At 52.7% G+C, this 18868-nt stretch overlaps 1 protein-coding gene across 2 annotated transcripts in view; it reads right to left on the bottom strand.

Annotated features, from left to right (window-relative positions):
- Positions 1-2462, bottom strand: part of OLFM1 (olfactomedin 1) — a 33369-nt gene extending 30907 nt beyond the window's left edge. For both annotated transcript variants that reach the window (XM_039730687.1, XM_039730688.1), the window contains exon 1: positions 1821-2462. In XM_039730687.1, coding sequence (XP_039586621.1) covers positions 1821-1886 — 66 coding nt within the window. In that variant the 5' untranslated portion in view covers positions 1887-2462. The remainder of the gene's footprint in view (positions 1-1820) is intronic.
- Positions 2463-18868: the final 16406 nt, after the last annotated feature.

The following is an 18868-nucleotide window of genomic DNA, read 5'->3' as shown; positions in this document are numbered from 1 at the left end:
GCACGGGGCTGGGCGGTGCCAGGGCTGGATTTGGGGATTGCATCCTGCCAGCTGTGCCACGGGGAGCGAGGGCTCTGCAGTGCCAGCCCGGCCAGCAGGCACCAGGGCACCTGCCCAGGTGGGCACTGCAGAGCCTAAAGCAGCCCCGGCAGGGCGGCTCAGCTAAGCCAGGCTTTAGCAGGGGCTCAAACCTCCTGCCAGCAGCAGGGCAGGGCTCTGTGCCCACCACCTGGCGCGGGTTGGGCTCCCCGTGCCCACCCCGGGTTAAAGTTGCTGCCAAAGTTGAGGTGCTGCAGCCACAGAGGAAGCAAGGAGAGGAGAGAGCAGCCAGGCAGGGCACAAACCTTGGTTTTTCCTTGTTTTCCCCTTGTTTTTCCTTGTTTTTCCCTTGGAAAAACCCCCAGAGCAGCACGATGCTGCCAAGGCTGGCCAGGGGCTGGCAGTGCCCAGGCTGTGCTGTGACCCCTGGGGAATCTGGAGGGGCACGGAGGCAGGTGACATCCCTGGCACCCCCCTGGCACCGTGGCCACCACCAGCCGTGCCCTGGTGGCCAGGAGCTGCCGTGCTGGTGGTCCTGGCTCTTTGTCCAGCGCGGCGCATGCGCACGGCCCCAGCATCCTCACACACAATGGGCTTCTGCTTCCTCCCCACCCTCCTCATCCCCACAGCCCCTGGGTTTTCTCAGCTTTCCCCCCTTTCCCTGCCTGCATTCCGGGCTGCTCAGCTTTTCTCCGGGATTGGGGCAGCTCTGGGCTGGCCTTGCTGGGGGCAGCAGGAATAAATCCTCGGAGGGTGCAAAGCCAAAAGGCTTCAGAGGCTCAAACTTCAGCACTAGGGCAGTGACAGGGAGAGCTTTGTCACTGGGAGAAAGGGAAAAATCATCTCCATAAAGCAGCCAGGATGAGAGCCCAGCTGCTAATTGCTCCTACACTAAGAAGCCTCCATTCCCCTCCTATTTATAGCTGCTTTTTCTTTCCTTTTTTTTTTTTTTTTTTTTTTTTCCCTTTGTGCTTCCAGGCAGCACCACAATTAACCCCACAATCTAGAGCATCCTCTTGCAATTACTTTTTTTTTCTTCCTCTCCTCAGCGACTGGTGGGGAAAAAAAAACAATAAAAAAACCAAACCCAAAAGACAACCGCCCTGCCTGCCTCTCCCCAGCCAGCCTCAAGAAGTCAAATTGAGTTTTAATCCCACTTGCAAGAGGTGGATTTTGGGTGCCTCCTTTCCTCCCCCCACAACCCCACGACTCACTCAGCCCAGGGGCCGGGACAGCAAAGAAAAGCATGAAAATCCAACCAGAAAAAAAAAAAAACAACAACAAAAAACCTCTAAAAACCCAGCAGGTGGAGTGGAGAGAGGGGGATAAATAAACTGCCCCCATCTCCCACCCGGCTGTCACAGCTGCCAGCAGCAAGGGACATTTAAATGTCACATAAAACCAGCACAGATACCCCCACACAGGAGCCGGCGGGTGGCAGGGGGTGACAGGGAGGGACAGCACTCCCACCTGGTCCCTGGGGCCACCCGGGCCAGCCCCGCCCGGGGGTCCCGCAGCCCCCCAGGTGCCACCAGGGGAGGTGACCCCCACACCCCGCCATGGGGCTGTGCCCGGCTCGGGGGTCCCAGAGCCCGGACCCCCCCCGGGCAGCGCGGAGGGTGCCCAGGTGAGGGGCAGGGCACAGGTGATGCCCGGGGAAGGGCAGGTGCAGCATCCCCCGGCAGGTTCCTCCGCTGCTCTCGAGGTTTAGCAGAAAATGGCGTTGGGGAGAGAGGGAGAGGAGGAGGATGGGGAGCGGGGAAAGGAAGAGCTGGACCTACTTGGGTGAGTTCTGTGCCCATCAGGATGAGGAAGAAGAGGGTCAGCAGCTTGCTTGCCGGTTGCATCTCTCGCAGCCCGTTCTAGGCAGCTCGCATACAGATCACCTCCGGGCGAGCCTCCCCTGCGCCGTCCCCGAGCCTCGCTGCCTCCTCACTCCTTTATTCTTATTAATATTTTAATTTATTTTAAAAAATTAAAAAAAAAGACAACAAAACGATATTAAAAAAAACCAAAAGGCAAAAATAATAATAATAATAAAAAACCAGCCTGATTTTGCGGGTGGCTCTCAGCACCCTCGGGAAGCAATGCCAGAAATCTGCTCAGCAGAGCCTTCACTTTGCATATTTATTGGGATCCCAGTTTCTCTCCTCTGCTCTCGGTGCTGGCTGTCTGGTAATTTATTTAATTTTTTTTTTTTTTTTTAATGGCTCCCCTGCTCCAAAGACATTTGCGAAGAGAAATTCAGCGGAGCACGCAGTGATTATCTCTGCTATTGCCAAAAGTTTGCCTGGAAAAGGGGGGTGATGGGGAGAGGACAGGGATTTAAAAAAAAAAAAAAAAAAAGAAAAAAAAAAGAAAAAGAAAGGAATTGGTAGGGCTGGCTACTAGCAGGGGATGGCTGTGGAACAGGATGTGACATCAAGTAAGGCGGGGGAAATTTAACTAAACACGGCGAAGGGAGAGGGGGAAAAGCAGGCGCGGGAGCGCGGCTGAGGCTGCGGGGACCCCGCGGGGAGCAGGGGGTTAAAACCATCCTTAACCCCATCCTTAATTCCCAGCCTTAACTGCATCCTTAATTCCGATCCTGAACTGCATCCTTAATTCCCATCCCTAATTCCCATCCTGAACCCCATCCTTAATTCCCATCCTGAACCCCATCTTTAACCCCATCCTTAGTTCCCACCCTGAACCCCATCCTTAAATCCGATCCTGAACCCCATCCCTAATTCCCACCCTGAACCCCACCCTTAATTCCCATCCAGAACCTCATTCTTATTTCCCATCCCTAATTCCCACTCTGAACCCCATCCTGAATTCCCATCCCTAATTCCCATCCCAAACCCCATCCTGAATTCCCATCCTTAATTTCACCCTGAACCCCGTCTTTAACCCCATTCTTAATTCCCATCCTTAATTCCCATCCTTAATCCCACCCTGAACCCCATCCTTAATTCCCATCCTTAATTCCCATCCTGAACCCCGTCCCTAATTCCCATCCTGAACCCCATCTTTAACCCCATCTTTAATTCCCATCCTTAATTCCCATCCTTAATCCCACCCTGATCCCCCTCCCTGCACACCCCCCATCTCCAGGCATCCCTCGGCCCAAGGGGGGCTGCCCAGGGATCTGATCCCCCCAAAACACCAACCCCAAACCCCAAACCCGCTCCCGGGGGGGCTCCCAGCTCCCTCCTCTGCCCGGCCCCGCTCCCAGGGGATTGCGGGAGGATGTGAGAATCCTTTTGTCACAGCCTCACCCGCCGGTGCCCCGGGGGCTGCGGGCGGTGCCCACCCCTCCCTGGCAGGTTCTGCCCCTCGTTTCTCTCTCTCTCACCCCCCTGAATGCTTCCCAACCCCCAGTTCCTTCCAGGACCCCATAAATATTATGGAATATTTTAATGCGTGGCGCTGTGAGTGAAAGGCGTCACCCCCCTGCTCCAGAGATGATCTCTTGGTGATTATTGATTATTTAATTACACAACAGAAATTCCACAGTTAGCAGAGCCCCCAGCAGAGGATTCCCCCCGATTGTTCCAGGGTTTCCTTAGCTGGAGCTCTTGGGAGTGGAGCAGGACATGGGATCTGTGCAGGGATGAGCTGATGCTTTCCAAGTTCTGGGGTCACAGAATTCAGCAGGAACCAGGAAATTTGTGGCTGAGCCTCCGTGGGGACAAAAAGCTGAGAGCAAACTGGAAAAAGCTCTCTGTGTGTTTGCATCAGCAAATATTTAAGGGAAAGTTGTGCCAGTCCTCCTAGGAGGGTTTTAGCAGCTCCAGCCAGGGAATCATCCCATCCCTTTCAGCTTGGAAAAAGCAGCCCAGGGAGCAGCTGGGATGCCTGACTGTCCCAGAGATCCTCCTGAGATACTTCCCTCAGCACCTGCCCTTAAACTCAGTGCTTTAGAGCCCATAAAAGCTGAGGACTTTTAAAAAAAGCATTAAACTGCTCTTGACTTTGTGGAGAGCAGCACAACGAGGCCAGAAGGGGTTTGAACACCTCCTCCCCTGGCACCTCAGGAGGTGTTTGATTGCCACAGGCACCACCTTCCCCTGGCAGGGCAAAAAAAAAAAAAATTCAAATTCAGAGGAAGGAGGAGGAGGAGGAGGAGAGTCCCATGTGGCTCTGTGGGTATTTCAGTGTTTAAAGTGCCTCCAAACCTACCTGGGCAGCTCCTCATCCAGAGCCAGCACGGGGCTGCTGCAGCTCGGGAGGCTCCAGGGGCAGCCAAGGCTTAAAATAGATGGGAGAGAGGCAGAACCCAGCCATGGGAGCTCGTTTTACACAAAAATGTCCAACAAACCAGCTCAGCTACACCTGGAGAGTTGCTGTGGCCGTGGAGGATGATTTCAGTTTGGTTCAGATTTCAAAGATGAAACCCCAGCTTGTTTTGCACAGACAAGGCTCTGAAATGGGCTTTTCCCAAAGCACCAAAGGGGAATCTCATTTTTCCCCCTCCTTTGGGTTTAAACACATCCAGTTTTATTGACCTTCATGGCTTGCACTTGGGCAAAAAACATCAGCCCTGCAGTTGGTTTAATTTATTCCTCTTTTGAAGTATTTCTGAATGAATATCAACGGCCTCATTATTGACCTGGAGCTGCAGAGGGGGAGGCCCTGCATGGTCCTTCCTCCAGGGAAGAGCCCTGCCCCAGGGAGCTCCACTCCCAGGACAGAAATCAGAGAAACCACGAGAAGTAAAAGGGGAAAAAATATCGCCCAGTGGGAACACAGCTCTGATCTTTTGATTCCAACAGTGTCTTCCTCAGACTTTGAAAAATACCTCCTCGAAATTTGGAAGGAGTTCAAGGTCTGGAGAACCTCTGCCCGTGGAGTGTGACTAAAGAGGCTCTGGCTTTTTCCCCGGGAAAAGGGAGGGCTGGGAGGAGGCTGCAGGGGGAAGCTTTCTGTACATGAAGGCTCTTTTATCTCCTAAAAAAAACCCAAAACAGCAAAGCAAGAGTCCACAGTTTGGAGTAGAAATAGGGCCTGGATTTTTTTCCCCTCAGGGGGAGAATCAGGCTGTGGAGTAACTCAGCTGAAGGCACGGTGCCCTCTGCAGCAGCTCCAGCAGAGCCACCAGCCTTGCCCAGAGCTGCATCCCTGCTCCTCCAGAAAGGAGAACAGAGGTTCCTCCCGTGAAACTGGCTCTGAGATGGAGGAGAGGAGACAAAACCACATCTGCTTCCTCTTCTTGATGGATGGGATGAGCTGGAGGCCAGGAGTTGGCTCTCCAGAGCCTGCTGTCCTCTGCAGCAGCTGCCAGGACACAGAAATGGACAGCAGGGACATCAGGGGGTGGCAGGGAAGGGCAGGGGACATCAGGGAAGGGCAGGGAAGGGCAGGGGACATCAGAGGATGTCAGAGAAGGACAAGGGACATCAGGGGATGGCAGGGGACAGCAGGGGATGGCAGGAACAACAGGCAGCCCCTTCCTCTGTGCTGGGAACCTGAGGCACTGCAGAGCTTTCCCCTGCCCATCACTCCTGCACCATCAGGGAGTCCAGATGGATTTTGTCCCCTCCTGGGACTGCTCCTTGCCTGATATCTTGATGGAATTCCTTCAGGAGCTGCCCAGTGCTGAACTGATTGTCCAAACCGAGCCAAACCATCGATTCCTCTGTCAGGAATGTGTCAGGCAGGAGAACTGCTGTCGTGGGGCTTCAGGCTGTGTGACAGCAGGATTGGCTCCTCCTGGGAGCTCCTGTCCCACACATGGGGATGGTTTGGCACAATCTGGTCCTGGGGGACTGGGGGGTGCACCCCAGAGGGGTTCAGAGCTGTGTGATCCCCCAATCCAGGCAGGCAGGCTCAGGGATGGACACAGCCTGTGGCTCCTGGCTCAGCTCCCTGTGCTCAGCTCTCTCTCTCTCTGCTCCTGGGGGCTGTTTGAACCCCCAAAATCCTCCTGCCAGAGGTTCTGGTGCCTCAGCCCCTCCTGGGCTTGTCCCTCCTCACCTTCACCACCCCAGGAGAGCCTCTGGCCACGCAGGGAGCACCAGGATGGCATGGAAAGGTCATGGATTCACCAAGGCAGGAAGGTGACAACGCCCCCAGGTCCCAAAGAGAGTTGTTAGGAAATAAGGATACCCATACCCTGAAAATCAGCAATTTCAGCTGATTTCAGGCAAATTCCATGGATTTATTGTCTCTTAGGACCTGGTCTCTTGGTTTGGAGTCAGACAAAGCCACTTCAGTGCATTTTCACCTGGTGCCTCAGCCCTGGGAATTCAAACTGCCCCAAAGGGAGGCTGGGGATGAAGAGGAGGGTTCATACACAGACCTGGAAACAGAGGAAGGTTTCTTTTTTTTTTAAAGCCAACATCTCTGATTCTTTGCATCTCCTCACCTCCCTGCTCAGGAGTGGGCTGAGAAGCAGGCACTGCCAGGCTTCAATTCATCCAGGAAAGCTTCAGGGAGAGCCAGGAGAGAGGTCAGGATCCAGGAGAGCAGGTCAGGATCCAGGAGAGCAGGTCAGGATCCAGGAGAGAAGATCAGGATCCAGGAGTGAGCACAAGGAATGGTAAAGGAATAACAGGGGAACGGGAGGGGCAGGAGGGGACCTGCAGAAACCAGAGCTGAGGGAGGGACAAAACCCAAACCCCAACCAGGCTGAGCTTTGTTAGGAGCCCTCTCTGTTTGCTGCACTGAAACACGGCTGGTGAGGGGGATGGGTGGTGTGTGACAGCCTTGGTGACACCCAGATTTGGTGACACCCAACCTTGGTGGCATCCAGTCATGGTGACACACAGCCATGGTGACACCCAGATTTGGTGGCACCCAGATTTGATGACACCCAGCCATGGTGACACCCAGCCATGGTGACACTCAGGTTTGGTGACACCTAGCCCTGGTGACATCCAGATTTAGTGACACACATCCATGGTGACACCCAAATTTGGTGACACCCAGCCATGGTGACACCCAGCATTAGTGACACCCAGCCCGGGCACTGCAGCCAAGGATTCCTGGGAGCTGCCAAATCCTTTCCCTTTGCCACACGAAGCCTCGGCCACCCCCTGCTCCCAGCACCAGTGCCCCGGGCAGGGATGGAACTGTCACCCTCCTGTCCCTGTCCTTTACCTCGAACAGATCCTTCCTTTTGTCCCAGTGACCTCCCAGCCCCTCCCGGTGCATCCCGAATTCCCGGCTGGTTTCACACCAGCTCCACTGCACCGCTGGATTTTCCTTTGCTTTCTGCTCCTCTTGTGCTTTCCCCCCTCATCAAATGCTTCAGTCCGAGCCTCACAGCTGGAAATTTTGCTTTTGCTGCTTCTGAAGAGCAGAACGCTGCTTTTCCTGGGCTTTTCGTTATCCAAATAATTTAAGGAGCTGAGCAAAGGAGATAAAACCCCACGCCAGGCGTACCTGAACTGTCTGAGGCAGCTCCTCTGCAAACATCCCCTCCCTGCCTGGCACTTTCAAGTTGTTTTTTGCGCCTAGGAAAGGAAATGAATTCCACATTAGCGGCTTTTAAAGGGTTTTTGCAGCTTCCCAGCAGCCCAGAACGCACACGAGGATCATCATCACCATGACAAACTCTGCTGCCCCAGTGAATTCCCGGGGTTTTGGGGCACCCGGAGGGAATCCACACATTTTTGTATCGAAAAATGGGGTCAAGAAGGATCAGAGAGCTCGAGGCACCCAGGGAAGTTTGGCTGTGCTGCTCTGCCTGATCTCTTCTAAAATAGCATCTCCTTCCTTGTTTGGGAGGGATTTCAGTGGGAAAAAGAGGTGGGAAAGGTGAGGCTCAGGTGGTTTAGCAGAGTTTTCCTCTTGGTTTGTGGCACACAGATAAGAGGCTGAGTGCTGGGTTTCCATGGTGTTTCTGGAGGGCAGCTCTTGGGTGGAAAGCAGGATTTGCTTTGCCACTCATGGTTCTGCCACCTCGGAGATTTTCCAAATAGTGGAAAGGTGCAAAAAGCCACAGATGAAAAAGAAAAGAAAAATTAAAAAAAAAATTAAAAATATGACCAATAATTCCTGAATTTCCAGGAGTGCTACTGGCTCAAAGGGAGGGAAGTGCAGAGAGCAGCTTCTGTTGATAAAACCCCAAGTTTGCCCTGGTTTGGGTTCAGCTTTTCAGCCACCTGCTGAGAACTCTGGAGTGAATCTCAGCCTTTCCCAGGGCCCAGATTGCATATTGGACCATATACCCCGAAATGTTTTTATTTAATTTGAGCCCACATTATGCTGCCTGCATATGGTGACACACACATTTCATTTTATGGAGCAGATGCTGCTTTGCTGTTGAGGATGTAATATACTGAGTACATCAAGCACCGTTTGGGCTGGGGGAGCTGCAGTGTTTTTTAACTCTGATTAGCCTCAGTTTGAAACCTGATTTCCTAAGGAAATGAAGCCTGTGACATCCCACTCTGGATGCATGCCCATGGATGCTGGGTGTCCATTTGCTTGGCCATCATTCTCCTATTTTTTTTTTTTTTCCTGAGCTCCAGGGTCTGTTTCAATGGAATGGGGGAAAAATCGAGTTTTCCTCCCTCCCCAAATGACTCCATGTGGGAGATTAATTTTCAATCCAAGTTCATGAGTCTGGGGAAACTGAGCTGACCCAGCACTTTCCCCTAAACCACTCCTGGAAATGAGATAAGGGTAGGAAGCACCAAAAACCAGCCAGGGTGAATCCTGCTCTACCCAAGGACAAAAGCCCATCTCAGTTGTAATTAGGAGCTGATTAAAGTCTGGAGGGGATTTCAGCTTTGCTGACCTCCCTGCTGGCTCATCTCTGCCTCCCAGCTCATCCCACAGCCACCAGCGCTGCTGCTGCTCCCAGAAAATCCCAAACCTGGGATCTGTGACTGAACCCCAGCTCTGCCCCCATGCCAGGGAATCAGCAGAGCTGTGCCAGGAGCCAGCAGGGCACAGCTGGGCTGGGACAAATGCTGGCAGCAGAATTCCTGCAGCTGATGCTGACGGGGCTCTGCACTCCCCCGAGGCTTCAGAGCCAAAAATCCCGGGGGAAGAGGCAGCAGCCACCCCCCAGCTGGCCCAAAATGCAGCTTGGTCCCTTGGTTAGGGACCAGCCACGCCGGCATCCTCACTCCACCGATCTCCAGAGCTCGGGGAAAAGTTTAGGGAAGATTTTTGTGGGTCTGTGGCAGGACAAGAGGGGCCCTGCTGTGCCCACCCCAGGCTGATGCCAACACCCTGCCCAGCCCCTGATTCATGAACTCTGCCGGGATCCGGTGCCAAAACCGGCCATAAACAGCACTTAGCGATGCATAATATATGAAAATGGCTCATGCTGAGCTTTTAGATGGAGAAGGTTTTTTTTTTCTCCCTCTTAATACTATTATAACATTCTCCTGCAGCCATGGAAGCACTGTCATAAATATTTAAAAGGAGGTTGAAAAGACCCAGCCTGTGAGGTTTGAATATTTATGGCCACCAAACCCTTGACCTTTAGATTTAGGGTGCAGCACACATAAACCAGCCTTATTTAACTGTACACCACGGGTCGCCTGGGGATCAAATCTGAGCTGAAACCTTGGAAGCATTTAGCACTTTTAAGGTTTCTAGTGGTAAACAGAGTGCCATAAATAGGGATTTCAGGCAGGGAGAGGAGGGGTGGGCAAGGCTGAGCACAGGGCTGGGACTCCCAAGGTGCAAATTCCCCTTGAGCCTCGATTTTCCATCATCTAAAGCAGAGTGAGAAACAGCACTGGGATAAACGAACAAAAGCTGGTAAATGCAGAGAAAAATGAAATATCAGGAATAACAGGAATCACTCGGCTTTGGGGTTTCCTCCAGCCAGTTCTGCTGCTGTGGGTTTGTCCCACTACAGTGCTGGGTGCCCGTAAGGCTCAGCTTGGTGTGCTCAGCCAAACCCGGGCCTCAGCGCCTTCATTCAGGATTTTCCAGCAGCCCTGGTGCTGTTGAATGCTTCAATCAGAGCCAATCAGAGATTTTCAGAACCCCTGTGCTTCCCAGCTGGCGTGGAGTTGTTATTTGCTCCATTTTTTTTGGGAGAATTATGACTCACGCTCGGCGTTGTCGAGTTAAAGCCTCGCGTTCCCTCTGCTCCTCATCCCAACGCTTTCCCCCTCAAAACCTGGGTCTGGAACGGGGCTGATCCCATCCAGCACAGGGATAAAAGGGGGACCACCCTCCTCTGCACCCCAGAAAATTCCCCACAAACTGGGCAGGTGATGGTGGGAGCCAGGGCTGGACTGGCACAGATCCACGGGGACGCGGGGCAGGTGATGGTGGGAGGACAAAGGAGCTGCTGGGAGCCAGGGCTGGACTGGCACAGATCCACGGGGACTGCACAACAGCCACGAGTTTGTGGTGTTTATTTGGTTAGGGCAAGGCAGGAGCCTCTCAGAAGCTCAAAAGCCCTTCAGATCTATTTGCAGTCAGCAATTTGAAAGGCTCCTCTGATGTATTTGCATATTTAAAAATAAGAGGGAGGCGAGGAGATGAAAGGGAGGAGTTGGTGCAAGGCAAGGGCTGCCCTGCAGACCCCACAAAGGTGGCACCTGCTGAAATCCCATCCAAATACAGGAAAAGGCAAAATCTGTGGATTTTAAAATCAATTTTGCTTCACTCTTGGCTGGTGCAAGGCAAGGGCTGCCCTGCAGGCCCCACAAAGGTGGCACCTGCTGAAATGCCATCCAAACTACAGGAAAAGGCAAAATCTGTGGATTTTAAAATCAATTTTGCTTCACCCTTGGCCTACTCCTGCTCCCTTTATTTTTTCCCCTCCATATTTTGGTTGTTTTTCCTCCCAGAGCACGTGGCAGGGCTGGGGCTGCAGGTGTGAGTGGTGGGATTTTGGCAGCTCCTGCTTTTTCTGGAGCCTGTGTGTCACCAGCCAGGGATGAGCAGGAGCTCCAGAGCTGCTCACAGCTTGATGGGGCTGGTGACAAATGCTGGTGGCTCCATTTGGACTGGCACACTCTGAACTCAGGGACACCAGACGGCGATGCCACCTCCAGCCCTCGCTTTGCAGCTGAATTTTTGTGTGTTTTGTTTTGCCCTCTCTCCATCTTTCCCATCCAGCCAGCTGCCAGGGATAATCCACGGGGAAAATGTGCTTTTAGGGCTTTCCTGCTGATGAGATTTTCCATGATCTGCTGCTCCTGTGCCACAGAGCTGGATTAATTACAGCACTAACGACTGTCTACCAGGTGCCTGTCACAAATTATCTGTGGGAACTGGACAGCACTTCCCTGAGATTCCCAGTTTCCTGCTCTGGAGCTGCTCCTGCTGCTCCATTAGCTGGAAAATAAACAAACCCACAGCCAAGCTGGCTGAGTGCCTGCTGCTGGGAACCTGCTGGAAAAGGAGGAAGATCCAATATTGCAATTAATAGGTCTACAGGGGTGTTTGGAGAAGTGTTCCAGTGTCTGCAGCCCTTTGTGAGGGGTTCAGTGCTGCCTTTCAGAGCCAGCCAAAAGCTGCTGGGGACAATCCCAAGCTTGCTCCCCGTGGAGACCCACCAGGATCTGCCTTTCTCCTCCTTTAACATCCTCCAGGACTGCTGACAGCTCCAGGGGCTGCCAGGGACAGCTGCTCCACTCTTCCCATCTCGTTTCCTCCTGGAGACACCGACTCCGAGAAGATTTTTTCCCATCCCAAGCCCGGACTGAAAATCCCTTGGTGTTCACAACCAGGCTGCACCTTTGGGTGCTCAAGGACTGGAGCCTCCACTTGGGCCTTTCAATCCACCCCCAGGTTTTTTTTTTTTTTTTTTTTTTTTTTTTAGGGAAATAACCTCAAAATCCCTCTCCAGTTTGGATGGTGCCAGGGTTCCTGGGGGTGGAGCTGGCACAGAGGCGAGGCTGCTGCTTGTCCTCGCTTCTCCAGGAAACTCCTGCCTGCCAAAGCAGCCAGAGATGGTTCCTGCAGCCTGGGGAGCCAGAAGGACAAACAGGAACGATGGGGTTTGTGTGGAAATAACTGGGAGGTGCCCAGATGGGAAGAGCTGTGTGGATCACTGCAGGATTTAGGGGGTGTAAGGAGGATTAATGTGGGAGGATGTAAAGAAACCTGTCCTGGCTTTTGGGGGGTTCAAATTGTTGGGGTCAAGCTCTCATTTGGGGTGAAAAAGGCAAAGAAAACTCCTCAATAGGTGGAATCAGAGGTGTTTATGTCCCAAAGGATCTGTCCCTCTCCTGGTGCTTTTGGGAGCCCCTTTAATAAACTTTGCAGAGGGAAATGTTCCCTCAGAGCCACCCAGGGTGCACTTGGGTGGAATCCTGGATTTGGGAGTGTTCTCACCACTCCCTTGTGTGTTCAGCAATCCTGCTGTTTGTACAGGATTTCTCTCACTCCATCCCCATCCCTGAGCCTGCTGGGCAGGGAGGGAGCTCTGGGAATCTCAGCTCTCCCTGGGCATTCCTCCCTCCCCACCTGCTGGCCCAGGATCTCTGGGTTTGGTGCTCCAGCTCCCTGAATTTTCCTTCTCTGCCTGGAAAGGGGCAGGAATTGAGTGGAGGCAGGAAGGGGAAGGTTATGTCCCTCATCAAACCAACCTTAGTGGGTGTTTGGCTGGGAGCTGCTGCTCTTTACTGTGCAATCATCACTTTAAACCCTCTCCTGTTCCTCTTCCCCTCGCTCCCCAATAACCCAAATGGAGCAGTAAAAATCCAGCCTGAGGAGGACAAATAATTCCCTTTATGGTTTATCCCTCAGCCTGATTCCTTGCTGGTGGAAATCTTCATGGGGGGAGCACCACAGCTTCTCTGCTCTGCCTGGGGAGGGCGAGCAGGCCAGGGCCACCCCGAAGCTCTGCTGCCACCCTGCCCGGGGTGACAGTCCCCAGGGTGGGACCTGAGAAGCCCTGAAGGTCATTTCAGAGCAATCCCAGCCAAGCCACCTGCCAAAACCTCTCCAGTCTGACGCTGGGCCTGCTTCCCTTCCCTGTCCTCAGGGAGGATGGAGAGCTAAGGCCACGGAGGGAGCTAAACTGTTGTTTTCACTGCCTCAGAGGCACTGCAAAAGCCGTGTTTTTTTTAAAAATTAAATGCTCGCATCCAGTTGTATTTGCACTGAGTAATGTCCTTATCCAATGCAATCACTTCAAATCACTGTTTTTCAAATCCTCTGGGGCATGTGCAGCGAGCAGAGGGCCCAGGTCAAATCTGAACCTCCTGGCTTGTTTGGGAACGGCTGTGGCAGCCTTACCACTGCATTAATGAACCGTGTAAATCACAGCCAGTTGTTAAACAGCGGCGGGGGGAGAAGGAGGAGAAGGCAGGAGGGACTTTCCACCCTTTCTCCAGAGAGCTTTGCAGCTACAAGGAAATGTGTGTCAGTGCTGGCACTCGCCAGCTTGGAGGACATAAGTTTCCCATCCAAATATTGCTTCTTCAGAGGCTCTCGCTTCTCCCCAGAGATTCCCGTGGAAATTTGTGAAGCCTGGACTCAGGCTGCCTTTGGAGGCACTCACAGGAATATTTTTAGTTATTAAATAAAAATTAAAAGGGGCCAGAAGAAGGTGGAGAGAGCCAGGTTGCTGTGAGTGCTCCCTGCAGGGCTGGGATGAGGGGGACAGGCTCTGCTGTCTGTCACCGGCTCCCAAAAGCTCAGGGACATTTCTTGGTGTGTCACTCACTCCTGGACTGCCCAGGATGAAATCCCAGCCCTGGGAGGGGTTTCTCAGCTCCTCAGAACGTGCTGTTATTGTGTTAATATCAAAGGGAAGGAGGCTGGGTAACTGGACATACGGCTTGGCTGGAATTGTGGGTTTTTCCTGCTGTCTCCCTTTCCTCTCCATCTGTCCCGAGAGGCAACGGCCTCTCCTTTTCACAGCCCTGCTCTGGAGAATTCCTGCCCTTGCCATTCCATCCCTGGATGAGCTCCTTTCCCACTTGGTTCTGTGCTAAAGCACACTTGGAAAAGCTTTGGAAAAACAGTTCTAAAAGCTGGGGGCTGGGCTGATTGTGCCAAAAGGGACTTGGAATTGAGGTGAATCATCCCCAGGCTCCACACGTGAGCAGGATGGAAACATCACACCCACCACAGAGTCACCTGAGCTCCGAGGGACACGGATCCAAAACAAGGGAAAAAACCCACAAACCTCACCCAGCAACGCCGGGACAGTGTTCTCCCTCCCCTCCTCGCTGCCAGCAGTGGATTGTTTAGATCATTTATGGAGGAGCTGGGTTTGTTTCCACTGCCTGGAATCACTCATCCGGGGGGGAAAGCGTGACAATATTTCACGCCCGAGCGATCTGCCTTGTGAAGGAAATGAGGCTTACATGGTGTTTGGGCTCAGCTGCTCCTTATCTCCTGACCAGACAACATTTCCAGGGCTCATCATTGTCACCAACCCAAATGTGCAGAGCCCTGTGCACCAGGCAGATGCTGCCAGGCAGCCAAGTGGATTCCCTTTTCGTGGTCACAGAGCTGGTCCTGGAGGAGCCGAGGTGGGAGCTGAGAAATGAGGGTGCCTGGGGGATTTAGGGCCTTGATTCCCATTTTGTCTCAGCTGGCCGTGATTCCCAGTGCATTCCCTAATCCAGGGCAGAGCAGCTCCTGCTTTCCCCTCCTTTTTGGCGTGACCAAAGAGTGACAGAGCAGTGACAGACCCCAAATTACTGGGCCATGATGGAGATGTTGGCCTGGCCAGTGAGTTTGGGGTGGTTACAGCTGCACCAGGGCAGCAGCTTCTCATTCTTAAATTCTTCTCATTCTCATCCTTTTCCAATCAACTCCACACCAGAAGCCCCTCACTTTATGTCCATTGAGGTGGGGATGCAGGAGGGGCATGGCCAAGGTGGGCTTGTCCATAGGAAAAAAGAGGTTGGGAAAGCTCTGTTTAATTCACAGGGCTCAGGTGAAAACAAAAATCCTGCTCAAACGCCCTTCCCTTGCTCCTAAACCAGCCAACTGCTCCTGCATCCCTGGAGCTCTGCTGATCCTTTCCATCACCATCCATTTCCCTCAGCAAGATGGATTGGTGACTTAGGAAAGAGGGGGAAAAATCCCTCGGGACCTGCAGAAGCAGGGGTTTCACTGCTCCAGCCCTGCCAGCTGAAGCTGTTGTGCACTTTTCTCTGCTCTGCAGCCTGATGGAACGTGCCGGGGTGTGATTTGGCTTCCCCAATCCCAATCCCATCACCACAAACCCCACAGCAAACCCCCTTTGCTCCACCGAGCTCCCTCTGACCTCGTGCAGGAAACCAATCCCTCCCCATCCCTGCCAGGCTCCCAAGTTCTCCTCCTTGTTCTGAGGCTGCCATTTGCAAATCCCCGCACTGACACCCAAGCCCTGCTTGTGCTGAGTTTTTTGTTTAAATCAGGCTGGAATGAGGCAGAGAAATTTTTCATTTTTGAGCTGCACGTTTGGGTTTTGGTGTCTGGAATCAGCTGAGGCCTGCAGAGGGACAGGGACATTCTGCTGTTTGGGACAACAGGCCCAGGCAATAAAAAAGGTTTTTTTCAAGAGGATGAGATCCTATTTACAGCTGAGATTTTCAAATAAACATGGGGTGGGGTGAATCTGGGCAGCAGCACAGGGTGAGGTGTCAGAATGTTGGAAACAGCCAATGATCAATTCAATTGATTGCTGCTCTGCTGGCACCTGAGAAATGGAATAACAGCATAAAACTCTGTTTTCTCTGCTGACTTCAGTGGCTTTGAAACTCCATTACCCCTCCTTTGCCTGGGAGCTGGGTTTAGGGATGTTTTGGCATTGGTTGACCCTGAGGCGTCACAGCCCTCTGCACTCATGGTCCACCCCCAAAATGCCAACACAAACAGCAGAGCTGGAGGAAACCTGGAATTCCCATTCCTTGAGTGATCCCAGCCCTTAGAATGGAGCCAAAGAGAGCCAAGCTGAGGGGTAGTGCAGGGGTTAATAAAAGCAGCAAGCAATGAAATGTTTGAAATGTTTGATAAGGAACTGCTCCTTGCTCTCAGGCTTGCAGTTCCCCTGATTTTTCTCCCTCTTTGAAAGATCTCAGAGCAGTGAGGATTTGAAATACATCCATATAATGCAGCTTCAGACAGCAAACAGGATTAAAAGCCCGCTCCAGAAAAGGAAAGGAAGTCAGATTACTTGTCAAAATTAAATTTGCCTTTGGATGCCATTACTTTCTACATTAAAAAGCTCTGGGGATTAGGAGATAAAAGAGCTAAATCCAATCTAGAGACAGGCTCAGAGGAAAATGTCAGCCAGCCAGTAATCCAGGCTCTTTGCTCTAATAGGATCTTCCTGGAGTCAAAGAAAGTGAGAATAATTATTTAATTCCATTTTTGGAGCCTGGCTCCTTTATCGACCTGGCTCAGCATCTCTGAATCAACTGGTGGCACGGAATTCCCAGCTCCAGGCACCTCCAGGAGCAGCTTCCTTCACCCTCTGTGCCAAGTGGGGTTTGTGGCACCCAGGGATGAGTTTAATGTGAATGCACCAAGCCCAGTGAGGCTCCAAGTGGGTCATTTGGGTGTCATTCCCCACCACAGCCCTTGGCCAGCAGGAAAAGGCCCCTCTTGGGCATTTCTTCCTTGTTTAAGGGTGATAAATAAATAAAAAAAGGCAAATTATACAGGGCACAAAGGCGCCCTTCACAGATTTTTGCACCATAAACCCCAACACCTTCCCTCTCCCAAACACCCCGAGGTTGAGCCTTTCCTGGCAGATCCCCCTTCATCTCCTGAAGATGCCAAAATTACAGCCTGCCCCAAATATCCCAGCACCTCCACGCCTGTAACCATGGTTGCAGAGCTCTGGCAGCCGTGCCAGCCACGCCTGGCCTGACTCAGAGGATGAGTTCATCCCCAGCGTGGTGCAGGAGCCACGAGACGCTCTGTGCCATCTGATGGAGCCCTGCCAACCCTCTGCCTCCACCTGAGAGAGCTGCTGGGCTGCCAGCCTGGGTGGAAATGAGTGCTGGAGAGAGAGCAGAGAGTGTCAGGGCTGAGGGAACATCCACGAGCAGGCTGCCAGGAGAGCAGGCATGGAGGGGAGGTGCTGCCTTTAATGAGTGGTGCTGGAAGCTCAGAGGAAAGGCAGATGTGAAAATGGGGTTTTTGGTGCTCCCTTCCAAAATTACAAGCTGAACTGGGGTCCAGCTGAATGCCCATCTCAAGCTGCAGGTCAAGAATTATTGATCCAGAGAAACTGTTCTGCTCCAAAAAAGAGTCAGAAAATCACCTTGGGAAGGAGCCATAGGACTCTGCCACCAAGAAGGGAAATAGAAAATCATCCCAGAAACCCCAGTGAGTTTGGGGCTGGAAATGCACCAAGCTGCTCCTGCCAGCTTGGAGGTGATGCACGAGGCAAATAAATCAAACAGGAGGAAGAAAAAGCTTTTCAATGCTCCTGTTGCTTGCTAAGAGCTGGTCCAGTGCAGGACGAAAAACCAACAACTCTCAGCCCCTTGAAATCCAGATCCAGGAGACCCCCAGCAGCTCCCTTCCAAAATTACAAGCTGAACTGGGGTCCAGCTGAATGCCCATCTCAAGCTGCAGGTCAAGAATTATTGATCCAGAGAAACTGTTCTGCTCCAAAAAAGAGTCAGAAAATCACCTTGGGAAGGAGCCATAGGACTCTGCCACCAAGAAGGGAAATAGAAAATCATCCCAGAAACCCCAGTGAGTTTGGGGCTGGAAATGCACCAAGCTGCTCCTGCCAGCTTGGAGGTGATGCACGAGGCAAATAAATCAAACAGGAGGGAAAAAAAACAAACCCAACTTTTCAATGCTCCTGTTGCTTGCTAAGAGCTGGTCCAGTGCAGGACGAAAAACCAACAACTCTCAGCCCCTTGAAATCCAGATCCAGGAGACCCCCCAGCACCTCCCTTGCAAAATTCCAAGCTGTCCTATCCTTCAGATCTTGGATACCACAGCCAGGTGAGTGATGAGGACAGCGAGGCCACTGCCACCAGGCTGGTGCCACCCGGGAGCAGGAGCAGAGGAATCACCCCCTGCTCCTCCTCCTCCTCCTCCTGCAGCACTGGGATGGCTGAGCCTGAAAGAACAGCCAGCAACCCTCAGCCCCTTGAAATCCAGATCCAGGAGACCCCCAGCACCTCCCTTGCAAAATTCCAAGCTGTCCTATCCTTCAGATCTTGGATAGCACAGCCAGGTGAGTGATGAGGACAGCGAGGCCACTGCCACCAGGCTGGTGCCACCCGGGAGCAGGAGCAGAGGAATCACCCCCTGCTCCTCCTCCTCCTCCTCCTGCAGCACTGGGATGGCTGAGCCTGGGGAAGGTGTGAATTTATCCAAAGGAAAGGGCAGCGAGGGGAGGAACTGCAGCAAACACGGCCAAGTGGAGGCACTGCAGGGGTTCTGGAGTGGCTTCAGTGACACAGGGTGACACTGTGCCAGCCCTGCCCTTCCTGCCTTGGCACACAGGGCAAGGCCCTTCAGGCCTGATGCATTGCTTTTTTTAATTAAACAGGCTGGAGGGAAATATAACATTTTCCTTCAGTAATTCATCCCCAAGCCTGCCCTGTTTTGTCATTTTAATTAAAACCAGCCCCAGCCAGAGTTTGGATGCTTGCAGCCATGAGTTTTAAATCAACCCAGGCCTTGGGGACTGGCCCCTCTTTTGCATTTTCTTGGGTTTTTACAGTAAAAACCCAACAGGTATGAGGCTGAACATGTGCAAAAGGTGACCCAGAGACATCAGGCTTTGCCAGGAGGAGTTTTCCCACTTTGCTGAGCTCCTGCTGGCCTTGCCCATCAGGTGGGAGATGCAGCCAGGCCCAGGATCTGATGGGGAATTTGGGAAGAAGCAGCTCCTGGGAATTTGCTCCTGATGGAGACAGGACCAGCACTGCCCTCAGCAGCTCCTCACAGGTTTCTTTGGGATGGAGAGCAGGCAGTGGGGTTGTGACACCCCAAAACTCAGCCT

Source organism: Passer montanus, unplaced genomic scaffold (assembly GCF_014805655.1).
Source record: "Passer montanus isolate IOZ18808 unplaced genomic scaffold, ASM1480565v1 scaffold73, whole genome shotgun sequence".
NCBI classification, from domain to species: Eukaryota; Metazoa; Chordata; class Aves; order Passeriformes; family Passeridae; genus Passer; species Passer montanus.
Note: the sequence above shows the minus strand (reverse complement) of the source record. Positions and strands in the feature narration are given on the sequence as shown.